General features: G+C 35.2%; 1 protein-coding gene across 3 annotated transcripts in view; it reads right to left on the reverse strand.

Moving 5' to 3' along the window:
• Nucleotides 1-1515: 1515 nt before the first annotated feature.
• Nucleotides 1516-22101, reverse strand: part of SPATA6 (spermatogenesis associated 6) — a 158766-nt gene continuing 138180 nt past the window's right edge. For all 3 annotated transcript variants that reach the window (XM_079901666.1, XM_079901665.1, XM_079901667.1), the window contains 2 exons: nucleotides 17348-17439; nucleotides 1516-8748 (listed from right to left, as the gene is read on the reverse strand). In XM_079901666.1, the coding sequence (XP_079757792.1) occupies nucleotides 8568-8748; nucleotides 17348-17439 (273 nt within the window). In that variant the 3' untranslated portion in view covers nucleotides 1516-8567. The remainder of the gene's footprint in view (nucleotides 8749-17347; nucleotides 17440-22101) is intronic.

Here is a 22101-nt window from a genome sequence, read left to right on the forward strand (position 1 = left end):
TTATGCAGTTTCTATGCCAAAACACATTCTTTATGCTGCATAGCTGTAGGAATGTATCATAAGTGAACAACTGCTGGGCCACAAAGGAGAGTCAAGATAGAATATTTTTTCTATCCTCCAGGAAAATGTGCAATATTTTTAACACGTTCTTCTTGAGTGGTAGATTCCTTTCAAATATAGTTTTTTATTTAGCAACAGAATATTATTATAAATGGGGGAAAAGGGGGCTATAATAACTGTTTCAGAAAACATACATGTTTCGGATGAGTCCAACAGATAATCAGTGAGCTATGTAACAATAACAACAACAATAATAATTGTAGTAAATCATATTGTTTATACAGCCCTTGCCACGTTCAAGGCCTTGTTTTAAGCACTATTTGTTAACTAATTTAATATTCATAATGACCCCATGGGATTGGTAATAGTATCTTCATTTTATAGATGACAAAACTAGAAACAAATAAATCAGGTAATTTGTCTAAGGTCACACAGTTATTAAGTGGTTGAAGTGTGATTGGAATCTAGCAGTGTGACTCCAGAGGCTGTGTATTTAACCCCTAGGCTATTTTTCTGAGCAGTGAATAATTTATATGCAGCAAGATGCAATAACTAAAATATAATACTCATTAGCCAGCAATTTCCAAAAACATGTAAATATATTTTAAAATTTATTTTATGTATATCTTAGGTTGAGATTGCTAAAGAAAATTTTTTGTAATTAACATTTTTAAAATTTAAGACTTCTAAAAAATTACCTGGTAAACCTTAGTCTATTTAAAAAAATTTTGTGTGCATGTGTATATGTATGTAAGTACACACACACACACACACACACACACACACACACACACACACACATACATATATCTCTGTGACTAGTGTCAAACAGTATAGTTTTCTGAAAAACGTGATCGCTCAATCACATTATTATAAATTCTTAAGACGTGCAGGGATGTGCATCTGGCTGAGATGATCCAGGGTTACTTCTATTGAATTAGGGTGATTTACTTTAACTTCTTCCTCTAACATCCCCCAAATCAAAAGGATATGGTTAATTTACAAAACATAACTGTGCTAAATCCAAAATAAACGAAGGACAAAATAAACTTCCTACTATCAAAACTGGTTAATAGGACATACCCTCAAACTAAATTTATTTTTGTTTTAAAAATAATACCTTGGGGCTTCCCTGGTGGCGCAGTGGTTGAGAGTCCGCCTGCTGATGCAGGGGACACGGGTTCGTGCCCCGGTCCGGGAAGATCCCACGTGCCGCGGAGTGGCTGGGCCCGTGAGCCATGGCCGCTGAGCCTGCGCGTCCGGAGCCTGTGCTCCGCGACGGGAGAGGCCACAACAGTGAGAGGCCCGCGTAATGCAAAATAATAAAAATAATAATACATTGACAAGTGAGATAAGTCACAAAGAAAGTTGAAGTGGACAATATTCTCAAAAACTAAAGTCATGTGTTTAGTTTCACTTGTAAAATCTATGTAAAACCTCTACCGAAGTGCACAACATATACAAGGTTAACAGGATTTTAAATATTATAGTAAAAATAATGATGCTAAGGTAGCTGTCTATGCCTGCGTGCATTTATGCACAAAATGATGAAACTAATGAAAGGGAAAGGGTATTAAATCAATTTTAAGCATCTACTATTTTTCAGGTACAATGCTAGTCACTTTGCATCATTTACCTAATATGTTCTTCATAGTAACCAACCTAGGTAGGTATCATTCTCATTTTATAAATAATAAAATTAAGGTCTGATATCTCCAGACAGCACCACAGTATAGAATACAAACCCAGGTATATGACTCTTCTCATAATACTATACAACCTACATAAACTAAATAACTAGTAAATTTAAGAGCCATACCAAAAAAATCTGAATTATTTGGTCTTGTGTCTTAAAATAATTTTGAAAAAATTTTTACATTTATTCCATTTTTTTCCTCCTATCAGATCCTCAAGATCTTTCAGAATATCACTCTATATTGACTTGGAATTTCAGTTATTACAGTTACCCTTTATTGAGCACCATGCATTGTACAACATGTTCCACATGCATTAACTCTTTAAATGATCACAAGAAACCTATGAAAATAGCTTCCATTTTACAAGTGAGAAAACAAGTTTAGAAACGTTAAGTAACACAGAGGTGACAAGGAAACAGAAAGAAATATGAGGTCTGTTCAACTCTACAAACAACAGTATTGCTATTATGCCAGATGGAATATTTTTCAAACTGCAAATTTCTTTTCCCAGATCACTTCCAAAAAGTAATTAGGATAGTGCCTAATATATGTAGAAAAATGTCCACATTTACTTTCCTATTTAATCTTAATACTCTATGAGAAACGGAGGGGCAGTGTTTATTAATATCCTTTTTCACAGGTAAAAAAAATAAGGTTCAGAAAAGTTGTGAAGAAAGTGCTTTTTCTACTGTTCAATGTTGTTGTCAATGCCCTAGAAATAGAACTTTCTGAAAACATATATACATAAATCCTTCATCATTTTATTTGCTTATATCACTAATTTTACTAAAAAAACAAACACATAAAAACTCCAGTGAAAAATGACTTTCACTGATAAAAGTAAGCCTCTAATAGGATACACTTAATCTCAATTCTATTACATATATTCAAAGTCATTAAAGATTTTCTCTCACCTTATTTCTGAACTATGTCATAAACTCAGAAAGCTAAACTTATTTAAACTTATACTGCAACAGAAATGTAGTGATGCTTCTGACACTTAAAGTCTATTTTTTCTGAAATTAATATAGGCACCTATGCTCTCTTGTTTACTATTTGCATGGAATAGTGTTTTTCCATTCCTTCATTTTTAGTCTATGTGTGTTCTTAAATATAAAGTGAGTTTCCTGTAGACAGCATATAGTTGGATCTTGTTTTATTATTCATTCAGCTACTCTATGTCTTTTGACTGGAGAGTTTAATTAATTTATGTTTAAGGTAATCATTGATAGGAAAGGACTTACTTTTGCCATTTTGTTGTTTTCTGTTTTATATTTACTTTGTTCCTCTATTCCTCTCTTGCTGTCTTCCTTTGTGCTTTGTTGATTTTTTTACAGTGACATTCTTTGATTCCTTTCTTTTTTTATTTTGTGTATCTTCTTTATGTTTTTGGGTTTTTTTTTTGTGGTTACCATGTGGCTTGTTAAAATGTCCACTACCCAAAGTGATATACAGATTCATTGTTATGCCCATCAAAATCCAATGACATTTTTTATAGAAATTGAAAAAACAATCATAAAATCATACAGAACCACAAAAGACTCAGAATAACCAAAGTGATCTTAAGAAAGAACAAAAAAGCTGGAGGCATCACAGTCCTGATTTCAAACTAAATTACAAACCCATAGTAATTAAAACAGTATGGTACTGGCATAAAGACAGACAAATAGCAATGGAACAGAACAGAGAGCCCAGAAATAAAGTAAAACATACAGTCAACTGATCCTTGACAAGGGTGCCAAGAACATACAATGGGGAAAAATTGTCTCTTCAACAAGTGGTGTTTGGAAAATTGTAGTATCAACATGCAAAAAAAAAGATAAAAAAAGAAATTGGACCCTTACCTTATACCATATATAAAAATCAAGTCAACGTGTATTAAAGATTTAAACATAAGACCTGAAACTGTAAAACTCCTATAGAAAATATAGGGGTACATCTTCTTGACATTGGTCTTGGCAATGACTTCTTGGATATGACACTAAAAGCAAAGGTAACAAAAGCAAAAATAGACAAAGTGGAACTACATCAAATTAAAAAGGTTCTGCACAGCAAAGAAAACAATCAACAGAATGAAAAGACGACCAATGGAATAGGAGAAAATATTTGCAAACCTTATAGCATTTCTATCTATTATAGTACTTCTCTCACCGTTAATAAGTAAATGTCAGTCTCCTCCCACAAACTAGGGTCAGGAACTAGGTTTATGTTTATCTCTAGATGTCAGTCAGTGCCTTGCAGATTGCCTGAATCTGAGTAGACCTTCAGTAATATTTGTTAAATGGGTGAATAGTCACAAGTTCTGGCTGTCTAAGGAATTTCATATAACTAAACTCAAAGTACATCATTCAGAGATAAATAATACTCTCGTAACTCAATAACAGAAAGTTTGCTTTTCCCTCTTACCTCTTCATTTTGTACATAAATTTCTAGCTAGTTAGATAATCTGGGATTGGGAGGAGAATATCTTTCTTAATTTCTAAAAGGGGGCCCTCAAACTAACTCACTACCACAAGGGCCTCAGTAATAAGTAAAAAGTACAATTACTTGGGTTCCACTACTCTCAGGGCACCTATTATGGTCACATACAAATTAGGACATGAACAACATAGAGCTTTTGTTTATTTTGATCTGAATTCATTATTTTGATCTGACTTCAAAAATCCATTTTGTATTCTTGAGTTCTCCCAAGTTCTAGATCTTTAACTGATTACTGGACATTTTCCTCAATCCCACCTCCACCCTCATAAAAGCTGATCAATATTGAGTTTATTCCGTCTTGGTTTCCTATACACAAAAGTCCTTCCCGTCTTTCAATGTCCAGCTCAAAAGTTACCGCATCCAATGCCGCTCCAGGCCTGTTGTTCACTTTGCGGTCCTCTTAACTGTCCCACCAAAGCGTTTGCAACCGTGCACATGATCTCCAGCTAAAGCACTTGGAGCTTCCTGAACAATCATGCTCTCTCCCATTTTCCCACTTTTGCAGGTTCTGTTGCATCAAGCTACCATGCCCTATCCTCATTCTTGCATTCTTGTATCATAGAAGTTACCAAACCACTGTAAATGTTGAAATACACTGTTATTTGTCTCTCTCAATAGAATCTGCATGCTTGTGGAAAGATACATTAAAAAATTTTATACTCTATATCTAACACAGTGCTCAATAAATATGTGATAAATGGGTGAATGAGTGCTTGAATGTGTAACTAGCCTAAGTTCCTAAGGTAAGATAAAAATAAACATAATAATTGTAAAATGGTTGAGTCACTTTGGAAAACAGTTTGGCAGTTCTTCAAAATGTTAAACATAGAGTTTCCATATGATCCAACAATTCCACTCCTGAGTGTATACTCAAGAGAAATAAAAAGATATGTCTTCACAAAGTTCACAAATGTTAATAGTACCAGCATTTTTCATAATATCCCCAAAGTGGGAACAATGAAATGCCCACCTGAATGGATTAATAAAATGTGATATATCCATACAATGGATTATTTTTTAGTAATAAAAAGAAATGAAGTACTGATACATGTTACAACAGGGATGAGTTCCGAAAACCTTATACTACGTGAAAGAAGCCAGACACAAAAGTCACATATTATATAATCCCACTTATATGAAATGTCCAGAATAAGCATAGAAACAGAAAGTAGATTAGTGGTTGCCAGGAGCTGAGGGGAGAAGGGAATGAGGAGTGATTGCTAATGGGTACAGGATTTCCTTCTGGAGTGATGAAATATTTTATACATAGCTAGTGGTTACAGTTGCACAACTCTGTGAATATACTAAAAACCACTCAACTGTATACTTTTAAAGGGTGAATTCTGTAGTATATTAACTATCTCAAAAAACTTATTATTAGAAAATGAACACAATAATGAGAATTCTCCATTTGGTCCAGATTTTTAATCAAGGGCTTTATCTTTGAAATCACAACACAACTCTGCTGCCTAGAACTTCCTAATCTTCTATATTGATCAATTATAGAACTAGAAAAATGTTGGAACATTAAAAGGTCATTCTAAATTAACCCCTTCCTCACCTTACAGGTAAGAAAACTGAGCTCCAAGAAGGATAAATGATTTAAACAAAGTTATACAACTAGTAGTGAAACCAGGGAGAACTCAGTCTCAGTCCAATGATTCATCTTTTTTCTTAGTTGAATTAACATTTTCCTTCCTAAAGTTCCCGGGTTCTTTTTTTTTTTTTAACTTAAAGGAAAAGTTACATTAAAAAGAAAAGGACAGACCTATTTATCTTTCATATTAAGCCTAGTAACTATTACTAGATTTTAGGGGATATTAAAAAAAGATTAAGAGAAAAAACTACTGCACCTTTCTGATTCTTTCAATGAGAAAAGGCAACTATTAGTACTTAAAGGTTTTACTCTTAAAAGATAATACAACATAAGAATTCACAGTAATAGTTAAGGATAGCAACAAAAACCACTCTTTCCCCTAGGGAATGGAAATAGACACTTAGCAAAGATGCTACATATGTGGAAATTTACATCCGATCCTTCACAGAGATGTCAAATTTAATCCAGAGGAAAATGTCTTTCAAATTAACACTTTCTAAAGTTCCCCTTGGAGACCCATTTTTTTGGTGGCCTTTGTATGACAATGGCAAATATAGGTACAATAAGTAACTTTTGTGATACTTATTCACTCAGGAGATTTTCTATGAGAGCAAATATTTTCTTTAAAGTTCATATTTGTTCTTTTCACCAGAAGCAACTTTTAAAGGGAGGAATTTTTCATTTGTTTCTACCAAAGGGGAAAAAATACTAAGTTTCGTTGAACATATGATTTTTTTAAAAAACCATCATTCAATGTTGACCTTCAAAAGCTTATACAAAACATCAACATACAACTTATAGCCAGAGGGTAGCTCAGTGATTGTGTAGTCCAGTATTTCCCTGACTGTGCCCACATGTACCTGCACATGGCATTTCAGAGGAAGTATGGGGAGTTGGGGGAGCAGAATGGGAGGGGAAAGATAACCATAACAACAAATATTGTTACACACTCAATTTAGTTTAGGAAATTCTGGGTTAATTCAATAAATATTTAATGAGCACCAACTATGTGTCAGACTTTCTTCTAGACGCTAGAGCAAAACATATTTATGCCAGGATTTCTTAGAGCCTGTAACATGCTACTGTTTACTATGACTAAGATGACCACATGTAGTTTGCCCAGACAGCTCCAGTTTACCACTGTTTTCTCAGCATCAGTAGACCCCCTTTCACTCCTGTTATCATACGCACGACTCTCTAAGTTTGAGGGGTGTGAATATAGTGCATAGATTTTTCCTAAACTTAAATGACCAATGAAATACTTATATTTCCTATAGCCATCTCCTAGAACAGTGGTCTACAGAACATGGTTCAGGAAATGCTGACCTACTCCATTCTCTCCATTTGATAACTGAGGAAACTAAGGACCAGAGATCTAAAGCCTAGGACACCTGGCTCCTATCTCTGATGTGCTTGCCAATACCTTGCAGATTGCCACAGATAAAACACTCAAACACAAAGTAAAAAAGTCTTATTACTGGATAACAAGTATTATGTATTTTCTCCTATTACAAAAATAAATCACCCAATTTTACATGCTGATTCCAATTTAAATAGAGTTTAACTCAAGTTTTTTCTTTTAAGATCATAACTATAAAATTAACCAAAGATGGAGTCAATGAGAAAACATTACCTTGTAGTCAACTCTTTAAGTTTATAAGCCAAGTTTACCATGTCCTATTCTCTGCTTTTCTTCCACTCACTCTGGTGAATACAAGGTAACTGATTTCTTCATATCTTCAAAGCCTCACTGGCCTCATAGGTGTGTTTGGGGCTTGGGGGAGAAGCTAATTTTCTCAACTAACAACTTTCTAGTACAAAGAGTTACGCTCTAATATTTTCCTCCACTTTATGGTTCCAAGTGTCCTTTAAAGTAAGGATGCTACTTTCTTGGGCTATTTGATACCTATGAAAACTCTAAAGAGATGGAATTACAATATAAGTCCCTTATTCTTTCTGAGTCTCTACAGGCTTATTAACAAAGGCTATTTTCTGATTCTGGATGCACCAAAGATATGGCTCTAGAAGAAAATCACGCAAAAAATTCTGTCTTTAAAAATCAGTCATGCACATTGTGGATCACCCATGGCCATTCCTATTTCTAGCTAACTGTTAAGCATTTTAAGTAACTTAGGTAGTTCTTTTAGAGAACAGGGAGTGAATGATTATAGAAACTTTAAAAAGAAAGCTGTATCTTAGGAGCTAAGACATATCAATAGCCTTTTCTGAGGGAGCAAACAGTAGAAAATACTCGTTAAAACAGGGTTTAAACTCCTGGGAAATTCATCTTCGTACAGTATATCTTTTTGCTCATGACCAAGAAAAGGGAGTTAATAATAATAATTAAATCTTAGACAAGATAACCAGTCAAGTAGGTGAAAAGAAAATTACAAGGTGATTAAGGCAGAAGAACATTTCTAGAGAGAATCTGTTTTTGGATTTGTAGCTGGTGATATGAGAGAGATGTGACAGAACAGCCTTCTCAGAATCAGAATGGAGGTTGTAATTGTGTTGCAGAGCTCTGACTTTTAGAATATAGCATTCTTTACTGTGATTGGAAAAAGGTTTGCCCATGATAATTTATCATTTGAAGTAATAAACTTATTCAGGTCTAACTACTGTACTCAATTAGAACCACCTGTTTAAAAGAAAAGGAATACAGATACTGATCACATCAAACGTTTTCATTGAGAAGTTGACAAGGACACTCATACAGTTTATCACCACTGGTCTCAGCAGCCTTCCTGTGTATGAGAAACAGAACTACAGGCCTTTTTGTATAAGCTCCTGTACATCTTGTCCATGCTGTTCTCAAAGATGGGTCGGTAGGATTTTCCTTTATAAGAGGCTGCCCTGTTGGACCAGTATTCGCCATCATCCAAATGGAGAGTGCCACGTGGCTGCTGAAATGAACTATAAAAAAGGACATAAAAGATTAAAACAATGAGGCAACAAAATGAGAGGTAGTACTATATAAATCAAATATTTACTAAGTACTTTATAGGTGTGTGGTACTCTGTTTGGGCTTTGAGATATAAAATGTGACAAGGCTTATGCCTTCAAAGAGTGACACTATTTGCATGCAACAATTACAAAACAATAAAATGAAAATGGTATGTGAGAGTTAAAAAGAAATTCTGAGAAGAGAGGGAGGTGCAGCAAGGTAAAAGCAGGGCACAGATGGTATGGCATGGCCAGTTGTGAGAGTGCTTGGCCTCTGAAGTCAGGCAGACCTGGAACTGAATTCCAGCTCCGTCTTTGTAAGCTGTGGGAACCTGGGCGATTTATTCAATTGTCCAGGGTCTCAGCTTCCTTTACTGTATTTTTGCAGTATTGTTGTAAAAATCAAAGAGAATATATGTAAAGTGCATAGTACAGTGCTTACCTGGCACACAAAAGTTATTAAATATAAGGCATTGAACTACTAGGTACTTTATATATATTTATACATATTTATAAAAAATCTTACAACCCTCTGAAGTTGGTAACTGTGGAAACTGAGACTCAGTGAAGTCAAGTGACTTGCCTAAGCCTCTTTAGGTAGTAAGCAGCAGAATGGAAAACGATACCATTTCTGTGGCTCTAATGTCCTTTCCACTGTGGCATGCTATTGTCCTCAAGGAGGAGTAGAAAATTCGACAGAATATGAATCACTTTTAGAAAACGGAAAACAAGGTGGAAGAGTCTGTATTTGAAGCGATAGAGAAATACTGTTATTTTGAGGGTGTTGAAGAAAAAAGAGAGAGAACAGATGGAAGCTATAAAATAGACCAGGACTAGGCTCATTGTAATGGGAATAGAGAAGAAAAGGCAACTCTTTCTGAAGGCTTGATAGTGCTTTTCTTTAATTTGCTAGAAGTAAAACATTGACTTTTAAAAAGACTGAGTTTATTTTATTTTTTAAACAAATAATGAACTCACTTTAATAAATTAAGTACTTGTTATAGATAAGACCTCTCAGGCATGTTAGAGATTATGCCATATAAAACTGTATGTCCTTGCTATTAAATTACAAATATTGACTTCATATATTTGGAATCTCACTCCACACAAAACAAACAATTTCCTCCCTGACTTATCAGTCCCATGATGTTACTTGTGAATTGTGAAATAGCAACTCTGGGAGCTGGATATCTGTAAAAAGAATTTGCTGTTTCACCTGAAGTCAATCTACCACCTGAACTCAGTAAAAGTGGTCACAAAAAAAGGCACAAAGTGGCTGTGTTATTCTTAGAGCTTGCCATAGTTTCCACCTTTCATTAGCTTTGCTTAAGAAATAGTCTAACCAACTGAATACAGTGTCTTTTATACAATTTCTCACCAAGCCTAACTCCTGCTGAAACAGTCACTCAAAACAGTTTTTTTGGACAATTCGAGTCAAGTGATAGAGAAATCACACACACAAATACATTAATAGAACTTCTTCTGCATGTACTTTGTACCTCTGCAAGTATATCTACCAGCCTAAGTCCCCACATTTGCCTCTGTTCCCTCAAACTACTTCAGGAGTGCCACATGTTGTGTTTTGTTTGTTTAGCTGTATTTGGTTTATTTGTTGCTTTTTTTGTTTTATGTCAAGTCATGTACTAATTAATATTTCACAAAACACAGATCTGTCCTTAATCTCCCTGTTGTCCACAGTCATCAACTTTACTGCATACTGATGGTCAGATGATAATGTTCTTTTCTGAACTCTATATTTTGCCGGGCTAGTTCTACCACAATAAACCTAGTCAACAGAAATTTGAATTTTTATTAAGCTACTACCCAAATCTCAGAAAGGTAAGTAATAGTAGGGCTGCTAACTTTAAAAAATCATTGTGTAGGTTTTTCTGGGATTGTAAATCAAATTCCTAATCCCTATCATAAATTATCATATGAATGAATAAGTGAATAAATAAAATTCAGAAATAATTTTAGGAGCAACTGTGAACCTGATAAGGGTCTGTAAAAAAGAGCGAAAGTGGCCAAAACAGACATCCTGATGCTTTTAAAATCTTGCAGATTTTGACAGGAAGTTTATTTCTATTTAAAATTGCAAAATTTTCAATTTAGTAAACAGTACTGTAGTTCTCCAGAGAGAATTTGGGAATTGGCTCTTCCTAGAAGTCTGAACTGCGAAACAGAGGTGTTTGCAAAACAGAGGTGTTTGCAGAGCAGGTTCTAATACGCATGGACAGGTGCAAACAAAGAGTAGCAGAATCTTAAAAGCAACATTTACTTCTAGACATGGAAGTATTTGGCTATCTAACTAATAAACTGTGAACATAGTGAGTCAGTTCTGATTTTCTGTTATTGGGAATATTAATAAGTTTACAATGTGTAAGTGACACTTAAAAAGTCTTATTATAGTAATAGGCTTTTAAAGACTACACTTCTGTATTTTACCATGAGTATCTCCAGCATTCATTCATTCAAAGCATTCAAAGTTCCTCCTCTACAAAACACTGAATTAGTGCTATATAACATAAAATGGTTATCTTTAAAGCAGGGATAAAATTGCTATTTTATTAAATGCAGTACATTTTTTGGCAATTTACTCTTGCTACTTGAATAGGGGGCCCTCTATTTAATAATGACAAAACTATTAAGAAAAAAAAAGACAAAAAAAAACAGAGACCAGGATAATACCTGAGAACCGAGCACTTTCAAATCTTAAATGTTGCTAAGGTATAAATTATAAATTTATTTTTTAAGGCCTAGCATATATACAGAGAAGAGAAAGGTCTCAGGCAGCTTAACATGGACTAGGATACTAGTATTTTGCTTACAGAAGGTTAAACTCACTTGAAACCCTGACAGTGTTTTCTATATCAGTACGAAATGAAGACCAAGTACATACTACTTTACACATAGTTTTCAGATAAAATATCTATAAGGTTATATACATGAAAACGAAGGTCAGAGGGTAAGATGGATATGCCATGCAAATAATATTAATTCTAATAAATAACTGGAAGGTCATGAGAATAAAAAAATTGGCCATTTGTACTCAAATAACCAGAGTTGAAAATGACATTAAAAGATGATGATGCATATTCTATACTTTAAACTTGTGATCTAAGATTCAATATAAAGACATAATATAAGAGATGAATTTCTTCCCATAATACTCTATAAAGGTTCCTATCAAGCACAACTTTAACAAAACATGTGGAATAGTACTGAGGATGTGATGTATGCTCTATAGACACTGAATGGATGGATGATGGATAGACTGACGGATGGATGGATGGATGGAATGTAGGAAGGAAAATACTCAAAATCTTGGAGTTCAGAATAGATGACAGGGAGAGACTAAACTATGGTCTAATAAAATCTGTAAAGCATTTTGTATCTTTAAATATACCACACAAAGATAAAATGTCATTAAAGACATCAAAATTTACTGATAAATTATAGCAGTAATTCTCAAACTTTAACACACATCAGAGTCATCTGGAGGGCTTATTACAACTCACATTACTGCGCCTCACCCCCAGAGTCACTAAGTGAGGATGTCTGAGATGGGGTCCAAGAATTTGGATTTCTAACAAGTACCAGGGTCATGCTGATGCTGCTGGTCTAGGAACTACATTTTAGAAAGCACTAAATTAGTGGCTTTTCTATAAAATTTTAAAAGCTTCGGGAAAAAAATTGCATGTTGCCATTTATCTTCTTTTATTATTCACAGAAACTAAACAGTAAACATTAATAGAAGTCTATTCAAATGAATATACTGAAGACTGGTTACTTATACGTGATTTACTTCCCTTCTCTGAGTAACGATGTGCAGAAATGAGCCACTGACAACTAATAAGTTCTAACAGCTTTCATCATGATTAATTCCACTGTTGATTCCTTATCTAGAGATGTTACTAAATATCACAACCATAATATGTGATATTTAATAGTAAAGGGTTTCAGCAAATTCAACTGATCATTATTAATAAAAGACCCAATTTTAATATCTGAACTGTTTTTTTTTTAAAATTGAGCTCCTAGTACATGTCAGAGACCTTGATGGGCAGTCAAAAAACAAAGGTAAGCAAAACCTCTGTGCCTCACACTTAACAGAAGGGGGCAAAACAGACATAATGAAATGATCACTGTGAGATAAATATTGCTAATTGAAATTATGTATGTGAGAGGAAGTGGCAGGATAAAGGAGAAAATGACTAACAGTTTGCTGAGGTCATAAAAGGTATCTCAGAAGAGGGAATAACTTGAATTTAGTCCTAAAGAATGAGTGAGCATTCACTAGATAAACAAGAAGACTGGTTATTCCAGACATCATACTGTAACAGAACCAAGGCACAAATTAGTCTGAAATATCAATAAAAATACCAGATAACACAAAATCCAAAGAATTCAAATTAGATTTGAGCAACATTTTCTCACTTAAAACTGAAAGCTTATTCTTAGTTATTCAAGAGACTTTAAGTCTACATATTATTTAGACTTTTTTTCTTTCATTTATTAGTACTAAAGACATCTTGGTAAATTCACCAAGTTAATCAGATAGTGAGCAATGGGCAGGAAATGAAAACTATAGTCAATCTGTGTTATTGAAAAATATATAGTCAAAGTTTAAATTACTTAGTTTGAGATTCTGTTATAAACAATTTCATAATTAAAGCATTTATATTGAGCATATTCTTACTGTTAATAACCTGAAAAACATGCACAATAGAAAACAGTTTATATCAATAGCTAGTTCCATAAAAGAACAACACGGCTAAAAATCTGGGGTAATAGTCATAAAAGGCCAAGTCATGTTCTAAACATGAAATTAAAATTATTTTTATCTTCCCCTCTCTTTTTGTGGCCAACTCCCATCTACAGGAAGCATCACCTCATGCCTGGTCTTTAGTTAGGACTAATGATCAAACTGAATAATGATGCCAGAAGTGTACTACAGTATAGAGAAATTTCAACATCCTGAAAACTGAAGAAATTTGAAAAATATATAGAAGGTACTAAAAGGAGGAAGAGCATCCCAGGGCCCTGGAAATTGGCAAGGCTACCATAGCAAATGCCTAAAATTTTCTGAAACATAGGCAATATGAAAGTTGAAAAGGACGTCTTCATGGGTAGTAAATTATTTCCCCAATCCAGCTCTCAAATCTTAAATTATTGGACGTAAAAGGTCACTTAATAACTCCTTGATAAGAGATTTCTTTCAAGTGAATTTCATTCTCAAAGGTGATGGAAAACACAGGACAGCTTGGAAAACACAGGACAGCTAGCACGGATAGGCTGATGCCCGGAAGATGAAATAACAAGCACTCTAATTTGCCATTCTGCTCTTCCTGCAGAAAACATGGAACATCTGCTGTACTCCATGGCTGATAGCCACAATGTATATCTAGATCATAAGATAAAGGATTGAGTCCTGGGCATAGTTTTTCCCGGGAAAAATATGAAAGAAAATAATTTCTATCTCTTCATGAATATTCTCTATTTGACTGTCATTATACGTCTCTTTAGTTCTTCAAGCATAGCTGCTACATCCCCAGGGCTGCCTCAGGAGGTTTCTAGTAACTCATTTTTCATGTGTATGGATCACACTTTACTGTTTCTTTGCATGTCTCATAATTTTTTGTTGAATACAACAATTTAGATAAAAATTGTAGCAACTCTGGGTTCTCACTCATTACCAAGTTGTTTTGGATTCTTTGTTTAGTGACTTGCCTGGACCTATGCTGTAAAGTCTGTTTCCCTTGCACTGTGTAGCTGCTGGTGTCTCTTCATTTTTATTTTTTCAATTATTGTTTCTATTTTTAAGCCTGGCCTCCTAGGGGTTGCCCCTGCGTCAACATAGCTTGATGACCAACAAATGATTGGTCTGAGTCAATAATCCTATAACGTTTCCATCTTTTGCCAGTGGATCTATGTGTGGCTTAGGGAATACATTCAAAGTTTATCTGGTTGATAAATCTGCCCTGGAACTTGCTTTCTGCCTTCATAAGGCCTCACACTCAGCCATGGAGTAGTGGCTCCCTAACACGCTCTCTGGTCTCTCCTGAACATGTTTACAGCCTTATACATACACATAATGTTCTAGACTACCAGGGATACGTAGAACTTTATCAAGGACAACTGTGGCTATCTTGTCCTTGGATTTTTGTTGGCTGCCCCAGTAAGCAGTAAGACCTCAAGCCCTCCCTTATTGTTTGCCAGTGGGATCATTATTGTTTCCATTAATCCCCCCACACATGAAATTTCCTATGCTATGCGCCATATAAAGTCAGTCCCCTCTGGCAGCAGAGCTGCCTGTCTTTTGGCGTGACTGCCCCAGTAGAACTTTTGTGCTGAGGAGCTGGGGGGTGGGGGGTAGGGACTGGAGCTCCAGGCAAAATGCCACAGACTCCTACTGCTCTCATGGAGCTTCAGTAGATTTTCTTGATAAACGCTCCTCAATTTGTTATATTCCTTTGGTCAATTTCCAGAGTCCTTAAATTGTTGGTTTTGACAATTCAATTCAAGTCAATTGAATTTTGACAGTTCAATTTTGTTGCTTTCGGAGAGGATTTGCTGAGCTCCTCACTCAGCCATTCCAGAGGTCCATGCAGACTTCCTCTTGACCCCTGTGTCAATGGATGTCTGCAGAGGGGTAATTTTTAGCCAAGATCTCAAGTTCCCTCTTGATTTCTGCTGATAGAAGCCTTAAGGCAAGCAAGTGGGTGACTACTGTGAGTGCGGGTTCTCTCATCTTTCAGATGGAAAGTAGAATGGGGTGACTTCTTGGCCTACTATATAATATGACTTGGGGATAAAACTAAAATAATACCCTGATCAGTTCTGTAGCTTCTGGAGCTAATATCAAAGATACTCTTATACAATGTCTTGAGGCACTGACCACTGTGTCCTATTGGTCCAAGTATGTCCTACTGGTCCAAGAGAAGCAGCCAGGAATATAAAGTAATCTCAGAACTTCCTGATGCTCTGCTTGACTCTCTCACTTGAGAGGTACTGAAACAGTCTCAGGTGACCAAAGGCTTAGCCATTAACATTGCTTGGTGAACTGGAAAAAGAACCAATACTAAGGTTTATGGCAAACTTTAAATAGAAACCAATGTTTTTCAAAATATGGTCCTTATATTACCTTCACTAGAATCATTCATGATACTTTTTAAAATGCAGATTTCTAGGTCACACCTCTGTGTGTTAGGAACCAGAATCTATGGAGGTAGAAAGTAGAAATCTATATTTTTAAGAAGCATATTATACATATAGGAGTTTGAAAATCAGACCCTTTGCTTTATCAACCCTACTCACTCCTTACCTCAATTAGAATTAATTACGTGGATACAGAACGCAAAATTGGGATGCTAATGCATATACCGGAAATCTAAGAATTAGAAGTTTAAGTAACAACAATAAAGGGTACAAATTCTTCATCAAGGTATGTACTTTCTTGGCCCTTCCTTTTCCCATTTGGATTGCTTTTTCTTCAAACTCATTTAAAATACACTACTTTCCTTCATGAGAGACCTAGGTTTCCTCAAGGATGGGAAGCAGTAACTTTGGACAGGAGTTCAGACTTATACTCTGTGTAAGGGACAAAAGGAAAAGTCCTCACATGTTTATGGAATGCCTAGCCTAGCTTCCCAGGGCAAATATCAGAGATTTCAGTCCAAAACACCAGTTAGCAATAAAACATATTCCATTATCTGGAGCTTTTTTCTTACACTTGTTTTCCAGGAAACTCAGGAAGGTGTAAGCCATACAGTAATCAGTGGCATAGCATCAAAGGCCTCAGAGAAACTTTAGTTATATAAACTCACAATTTACATTCAGTTTTTAATACCACACTTAATGGCAATTAACATAAAGTTTTCAAAAGTCTTCATGAGATTTGCTAGTATAATTTTGCAAAAACTGTATTATTACTAACATTTCTGAAATTTTAGGCTAGAAGAACTGAATTTCTCTTATTAACATAAGAGAAAAATAAAAAAAGGCTTACTCATGATCTAAATTTTTTTTTTTGCGGTACGCGGGCCTCTCACTGTTGTGGCCTCTCCCATTGCGGAGCACAGGTTCCGGACGCGCAGGCTCAGTGGCCATGGCTCACGGGCCCAGCCGCTCCGAGGCATGTGGGATCTTCCCGGACCGGGGCACGAACCCGTGTCCCCTGCATCGGCAGGCGGACTCTCAACCACTGCGCCACCAGGGAAGCCCTCATGATCTAAATTTTGAAACCTGTTGTTTCCTCATTTATTCAGGATGAGAATAAATACATCCTGAAGTAAGTCCTGAATATGTGGATTTGCAAGGCAGCCAAATACACTAGAAATCTTAAGTAGGATGAAAGGCATCACCATTAATTGACTATATTTGATTTCACTGAAAATTTTCAGTAAGGCAAACATTAAAATACTATAATAGGATTTTACATAGTTAAAATAAAATATAAATAAATAAATATTGAGTCTAAATTTGCCACAAATCCTGCAGATTAAAAACCAGGTTATTTTTATACTAACTATGAGAAGATCTCTATACACTGTATTAATCAAGCTCATACCTATACTCTGGGTCACTGTCATAGGCAGAGTCTCTATATAAAAGACCTCTTTTCAATTCCAGTTCATCTTCTTTCTCTGGGTCTCTCTCATCCTGAAAAATTTAAAGATTTCTATTAATTTATTTTATAATTAAAATGACACCCATGTTTCTGTGGTAATTGTTCTCCCCCTCCCCCAATGAAAGGAATTGAATTAAATGCTGGATTTCTTAGGAAAGGAACAAAAGGGTTAGTGAGAATTTACTATTCTGTTCAATGAAACTAATACAGTTTTATTATAGTATTACTAATACTGCTTATCAAAGACTAGAAACACAATAGATGTTTCTTGAATCAATGAATAAATAGAAATGGATACTGTGTCAAGATATGTAATAAGATGTGTAGTAGGTAATAGCCTACACATTGTTATGTGGACTCCTAAAAGATTATACCTGCACTCTGAAAAATAAGTATTTGGGAAAACTATGTAAATCTAAGCATTTTAACACATACCTATTACTTACGAAGGAAGTGATTTAGAATTATTACGTGTATACCAAAATGCAGTAACAAGCCACAAGAAGTAAAAATGAAAGGCAGGGTAGTTGGAATCAAAACACATGGCTCCTCCTCCTTCTATGGGCAGACTGTTCTTTACTTCTGAGAGATCAACTCAAGGGCATAAGAAATAGAATTCTAAAGAGATAGCTTTGTAAACTATGTCATTCACAGTAAGGATGTTCTTACATATGGTAATTTTATATAATTTAGTATCAAATATCTTTCTCAACTACTAGCTAATACCCTTGTTCTGTGGTCAAACAGGAACAGAAATAAAGAGAATTGATGGTAAAAGGAACCAGTAAGCACAGATTGCTGTAGGGATTAGTATTAATAAGGTGGTCATTCACTTTATTTAAGAAATCAGCTGAACAAAGATTATCAAAGATTAGATCACTCCCTAACACCATACACAAAAATAAGCTCAAAATGGATTAAAGACCTAAATGTAAGGCCAGACACTATCAAACTCTTAGAGGAAAACATAGGCAGAACACTCTATGACATAAATCACAGCAAGATCCTTTTTGACCCACCACCTAGAGAAATGGAAATAAAAACAAAAATAAACAAATGAGACCTAATGAAACTTCAAAGCTTTTGCACAGCAAAGGAAACCATAAACAAGACCAAAAGACAACCCTCAGAATGGGAGAAAATATTTGCAAATGAAGCAACTGACAAAGGATTAATCTCCAAAATTTACAAGCAGCTCATGCAGCTCAATAACAAAAAAACAAACAACCCAATCCAAAAATGGGCAGAAGACCTAAACAGACATTTCTCCAAAGAAGATATACAGACTGCTAACAAACACATGAAAGAATGCTCAACATCATTAATCATTAGAGAAATGCAAATCGAAACTACAATGAGATATCATCTCACACCAGTCAGAATGGCCATCATCAAAACATCTACAAACAATAAATGCTGGAGAGGGTGTAGAGAAAAGGGAACACTCTAGCACTGCTGGTGGGAATGTGAATTGATACAGCCACTATGGACAACAGTATGGAGGTTCCTTAAAAAGCTACAAATAGAACTACCATATGACCCAGCAATCCCACTACTGGGCATATACCCTGAGAAAGCCATAATTCAAAAAGAGTCATGTACCAAAATGTTCATTGCATTTCTATTTACAATAGCCCGGAGATAGAAACAACCTAAGTGTCCATCATCGGATGAATGGATAAAGAAGATGTGGCACATATATACAATGGAATATTACTCAGCCATAAAAAGAAATGAAATTGAGCTATTTGTAATGAGGTGGATAGACCTAGAGTCTGTCATACAGAGTGAAGTAAGTCAGATAAAGAAAGACAAATACCGTATGGTAACACATATATATGGAATTTAGGAAAAAAAAAGTCATGAAGAACCTAGGGGTAAGACAGGAATAAAGACACAGACTTACTACAGAATGGACTTGAGGATATGGGGAGGGGGAAGGGTAAGCTGTGACAAAGCGAGAGAGAGACATGGACATATATACACTACCAAATGTAAGGTAGATAGCTAGTGGGAAGCAGCCGCATAGCAGAGGGAGATCAGCTAGGTGCTTTGTGACTGCCTGGAGGGGTGGGATAGGAAGGGTGGGAGGGAGGGATATGCAAGAAGGAAGAGATATGGGAACATATGTATATGTATAACTGATTCACTTTGTTATAAAGCAGAAACTAACACACCATTGTAAAGCAATTATACTCTAATAAAGATGTAAAAAAAACCAAAAAAGATTATCAAGAAAAATGATTTTAAAAATTTGGTGATGGCATGAAATTAGTAAGAGAGCATTCAGTTAAAAAATGTAAGCAATACATAATAGAGCAAGTTTAAAAATCACAGAAAATGTGAATATATATTTAGAATTATTATTAACTTCTAGGTGAATTGAGCCCTTTTACTGTTATGAAGTAACTCCATTTATTTCTATTAATGCTTTTTCCCTTAACATTTTTTTGGTTTACCATTGATATAGCTACAATAGCTTTCCTTTAGTCAGTGCTTGGATGATATATATTTGTACTTTTATTTTTAACTTTTCCTTATTATTATGTTTACATCTTTTTCTTAAATAGTATATAGATGGATGTTGCTTATTTTTGTCCAGTCTGATAAGCCAATGAAGTAAAGCATTTACTCTATTAATATCACAGAAAATGTAATCACCTGTTATGAGTACAAAAGACACTGCAAAGGAAAGTGTAAGAAATAAGACACTATGTTAATATGTTTTCAATCTTCAGAAATAGAGTATATTGCAAGAAAAACTGAATGAAAGAGATGTAAATGATGTTGAATTTTAAAATTCTATCCTTGGAAGAAATATTAATTTCTAGATTATATGATAAGTGATATCAGACATAAACATAAATCAATATTCCTGGTTTAATTTTGTCAATACAGTTGAAAAAAATAATTTTTGACCAGGAGTAATAAAAAATGTAGACTAAATTTTAAAAGTTTATATATGAAAAAAATACAAATGGGCCTTAGAAATCTGAACCTCAATTATTCATTGAATAATACCCCTATTTTGAGCTGGGTACTTACTATCCTAGACTCTGTGAGGATAGAAAGATGACTAAGACATGATTCCTGCACACATGTGGAATAAAGTTTGTCTATTCTGTGAATCTCTATGAGTAGAATGGATCAACAGGTAGAATTATTATAGGATATAATAAAGGACAAAATGAGGAAGAACTGCCTAATTAATAGAGCATTCTAAAAACAGAATGACTGTCGTAAGAGGGAGTAAGGGCACAATCACTAAAGCTATTCACATAGAGCACTAATTCTTATCTATAATCAAGGAGTTCAGGAAGGGGAATTCTGCTCCAAGAAACAAAAAGGACTATATGGCCTTCACGGTTATTCTCTTCAAATTTTAAGACCATTGTGTGACATTTATATATATTCAAACACATACATATCTCTTATAAGCATCCTTGTGTAAGCTTTTTTTAAAAAGATCAAGTTATAAAAAAGCAGAGAGGCAACAAACATCATACCTATCATAAGCCATTAACTATGACTAAAACAAGTATTAGAAGAGATATATCATTCCCATTAGTGCCAGAAAAATATATTTCCGGAGCATAGGGAAGTGATTCCCCTCTTATTTCTCACCGACATTCCCATTTGTCCACATGTAAACACAGGAAAAGATGGATGACACCAATATTTGTTCAGTTCCTTCAATGTATCTAGGACTGAGTTAGGTACTTCTTAAATGAATATCTTGTAAGCCTTCAATAACCTTATGAAAAAGGCACTGCAACTTGGAAAAATTAACAACATGCCCAAAGATACAAGTTATTAAGTGGCAGAGCTGGAACTTAAACCCAGATCTAACTTTATTTACATTATACTCCCTCCTGAAATGCAAATAAGCTGGACTATAAAATAAAAATCTCCATTCCAAACCATTAGATTATTCTCCAGTATGAAAATTAAGCTCAAACTCTTTCAGCTAATATCTATTCAGTTAGTTTTTTATGAGGGTATTCTGAAATAATTTAGCCCAGAAGAATTTTTTTTAGGATTTCCATGAAGAAACAGTTTTCTTTCAGCAAAAGTCATTAATAAAATGACATACTATTAAAAGAAGCTGTGGGCTCTCCTTCCCTGAAACTGGCAGTAAGTTAAATGCTCTCTTAAGATTCCTGTCACCAATGATCACTATCTTATACATGTAACTGACATCATTCTTAGAACACCCCTGGAACAAAGAAATAAAAGATACCCATACATGCTTGCAAACTGAAAAATTTAGGACAACAGTGATTCAATAGTCTATGATAGGGCTTCCCTGGTGGAGCAGTGGTTAAGAATCTCCCTGCCAGTGCAGGGGACACAGGTTCGAGCCCTGGTCCGGGAGGATCCCACATGCCGCGGAGCAACTAAGCCCATGGGCCACAACGGCTGAGCCTGCGCTCTAGAGCCTGCAAGCCACACCTACTGAGCCTGCGTCCTGCAACTGCTGAAGCCCGCGCGCCTAGAGCCTGTGCTCCGCAACAAGAGAGGCCACCGCAATGAGAAGCCCGCGCACCACAATGAAGAGTAGCCCCCGCTCGCCGCAACTAGAGAAAGCCTGCGCGCAGCAACGAAGACCCAATGCAGCCAAAAATAAATAAAATTTAAAAAGAAAAGCAGCAGCCAACCCACAGCTGCAGCCAGTTAAAAAAAAAAGTCTATGA

The sequence above is a fragment of the Stenella coeruleoalba genome (assembly GCF_951394435.1).
Source record: "Stenella coeruleoalba genome assembly, chromosome: 1".
Taxonomy (NCBI): domain Eukaryota; kingdom Metazoa; phylum Chordata; class Mammalia; order Artiodactyla; family Delphinidae; genus Stenella; species Stenella coeruleoalba.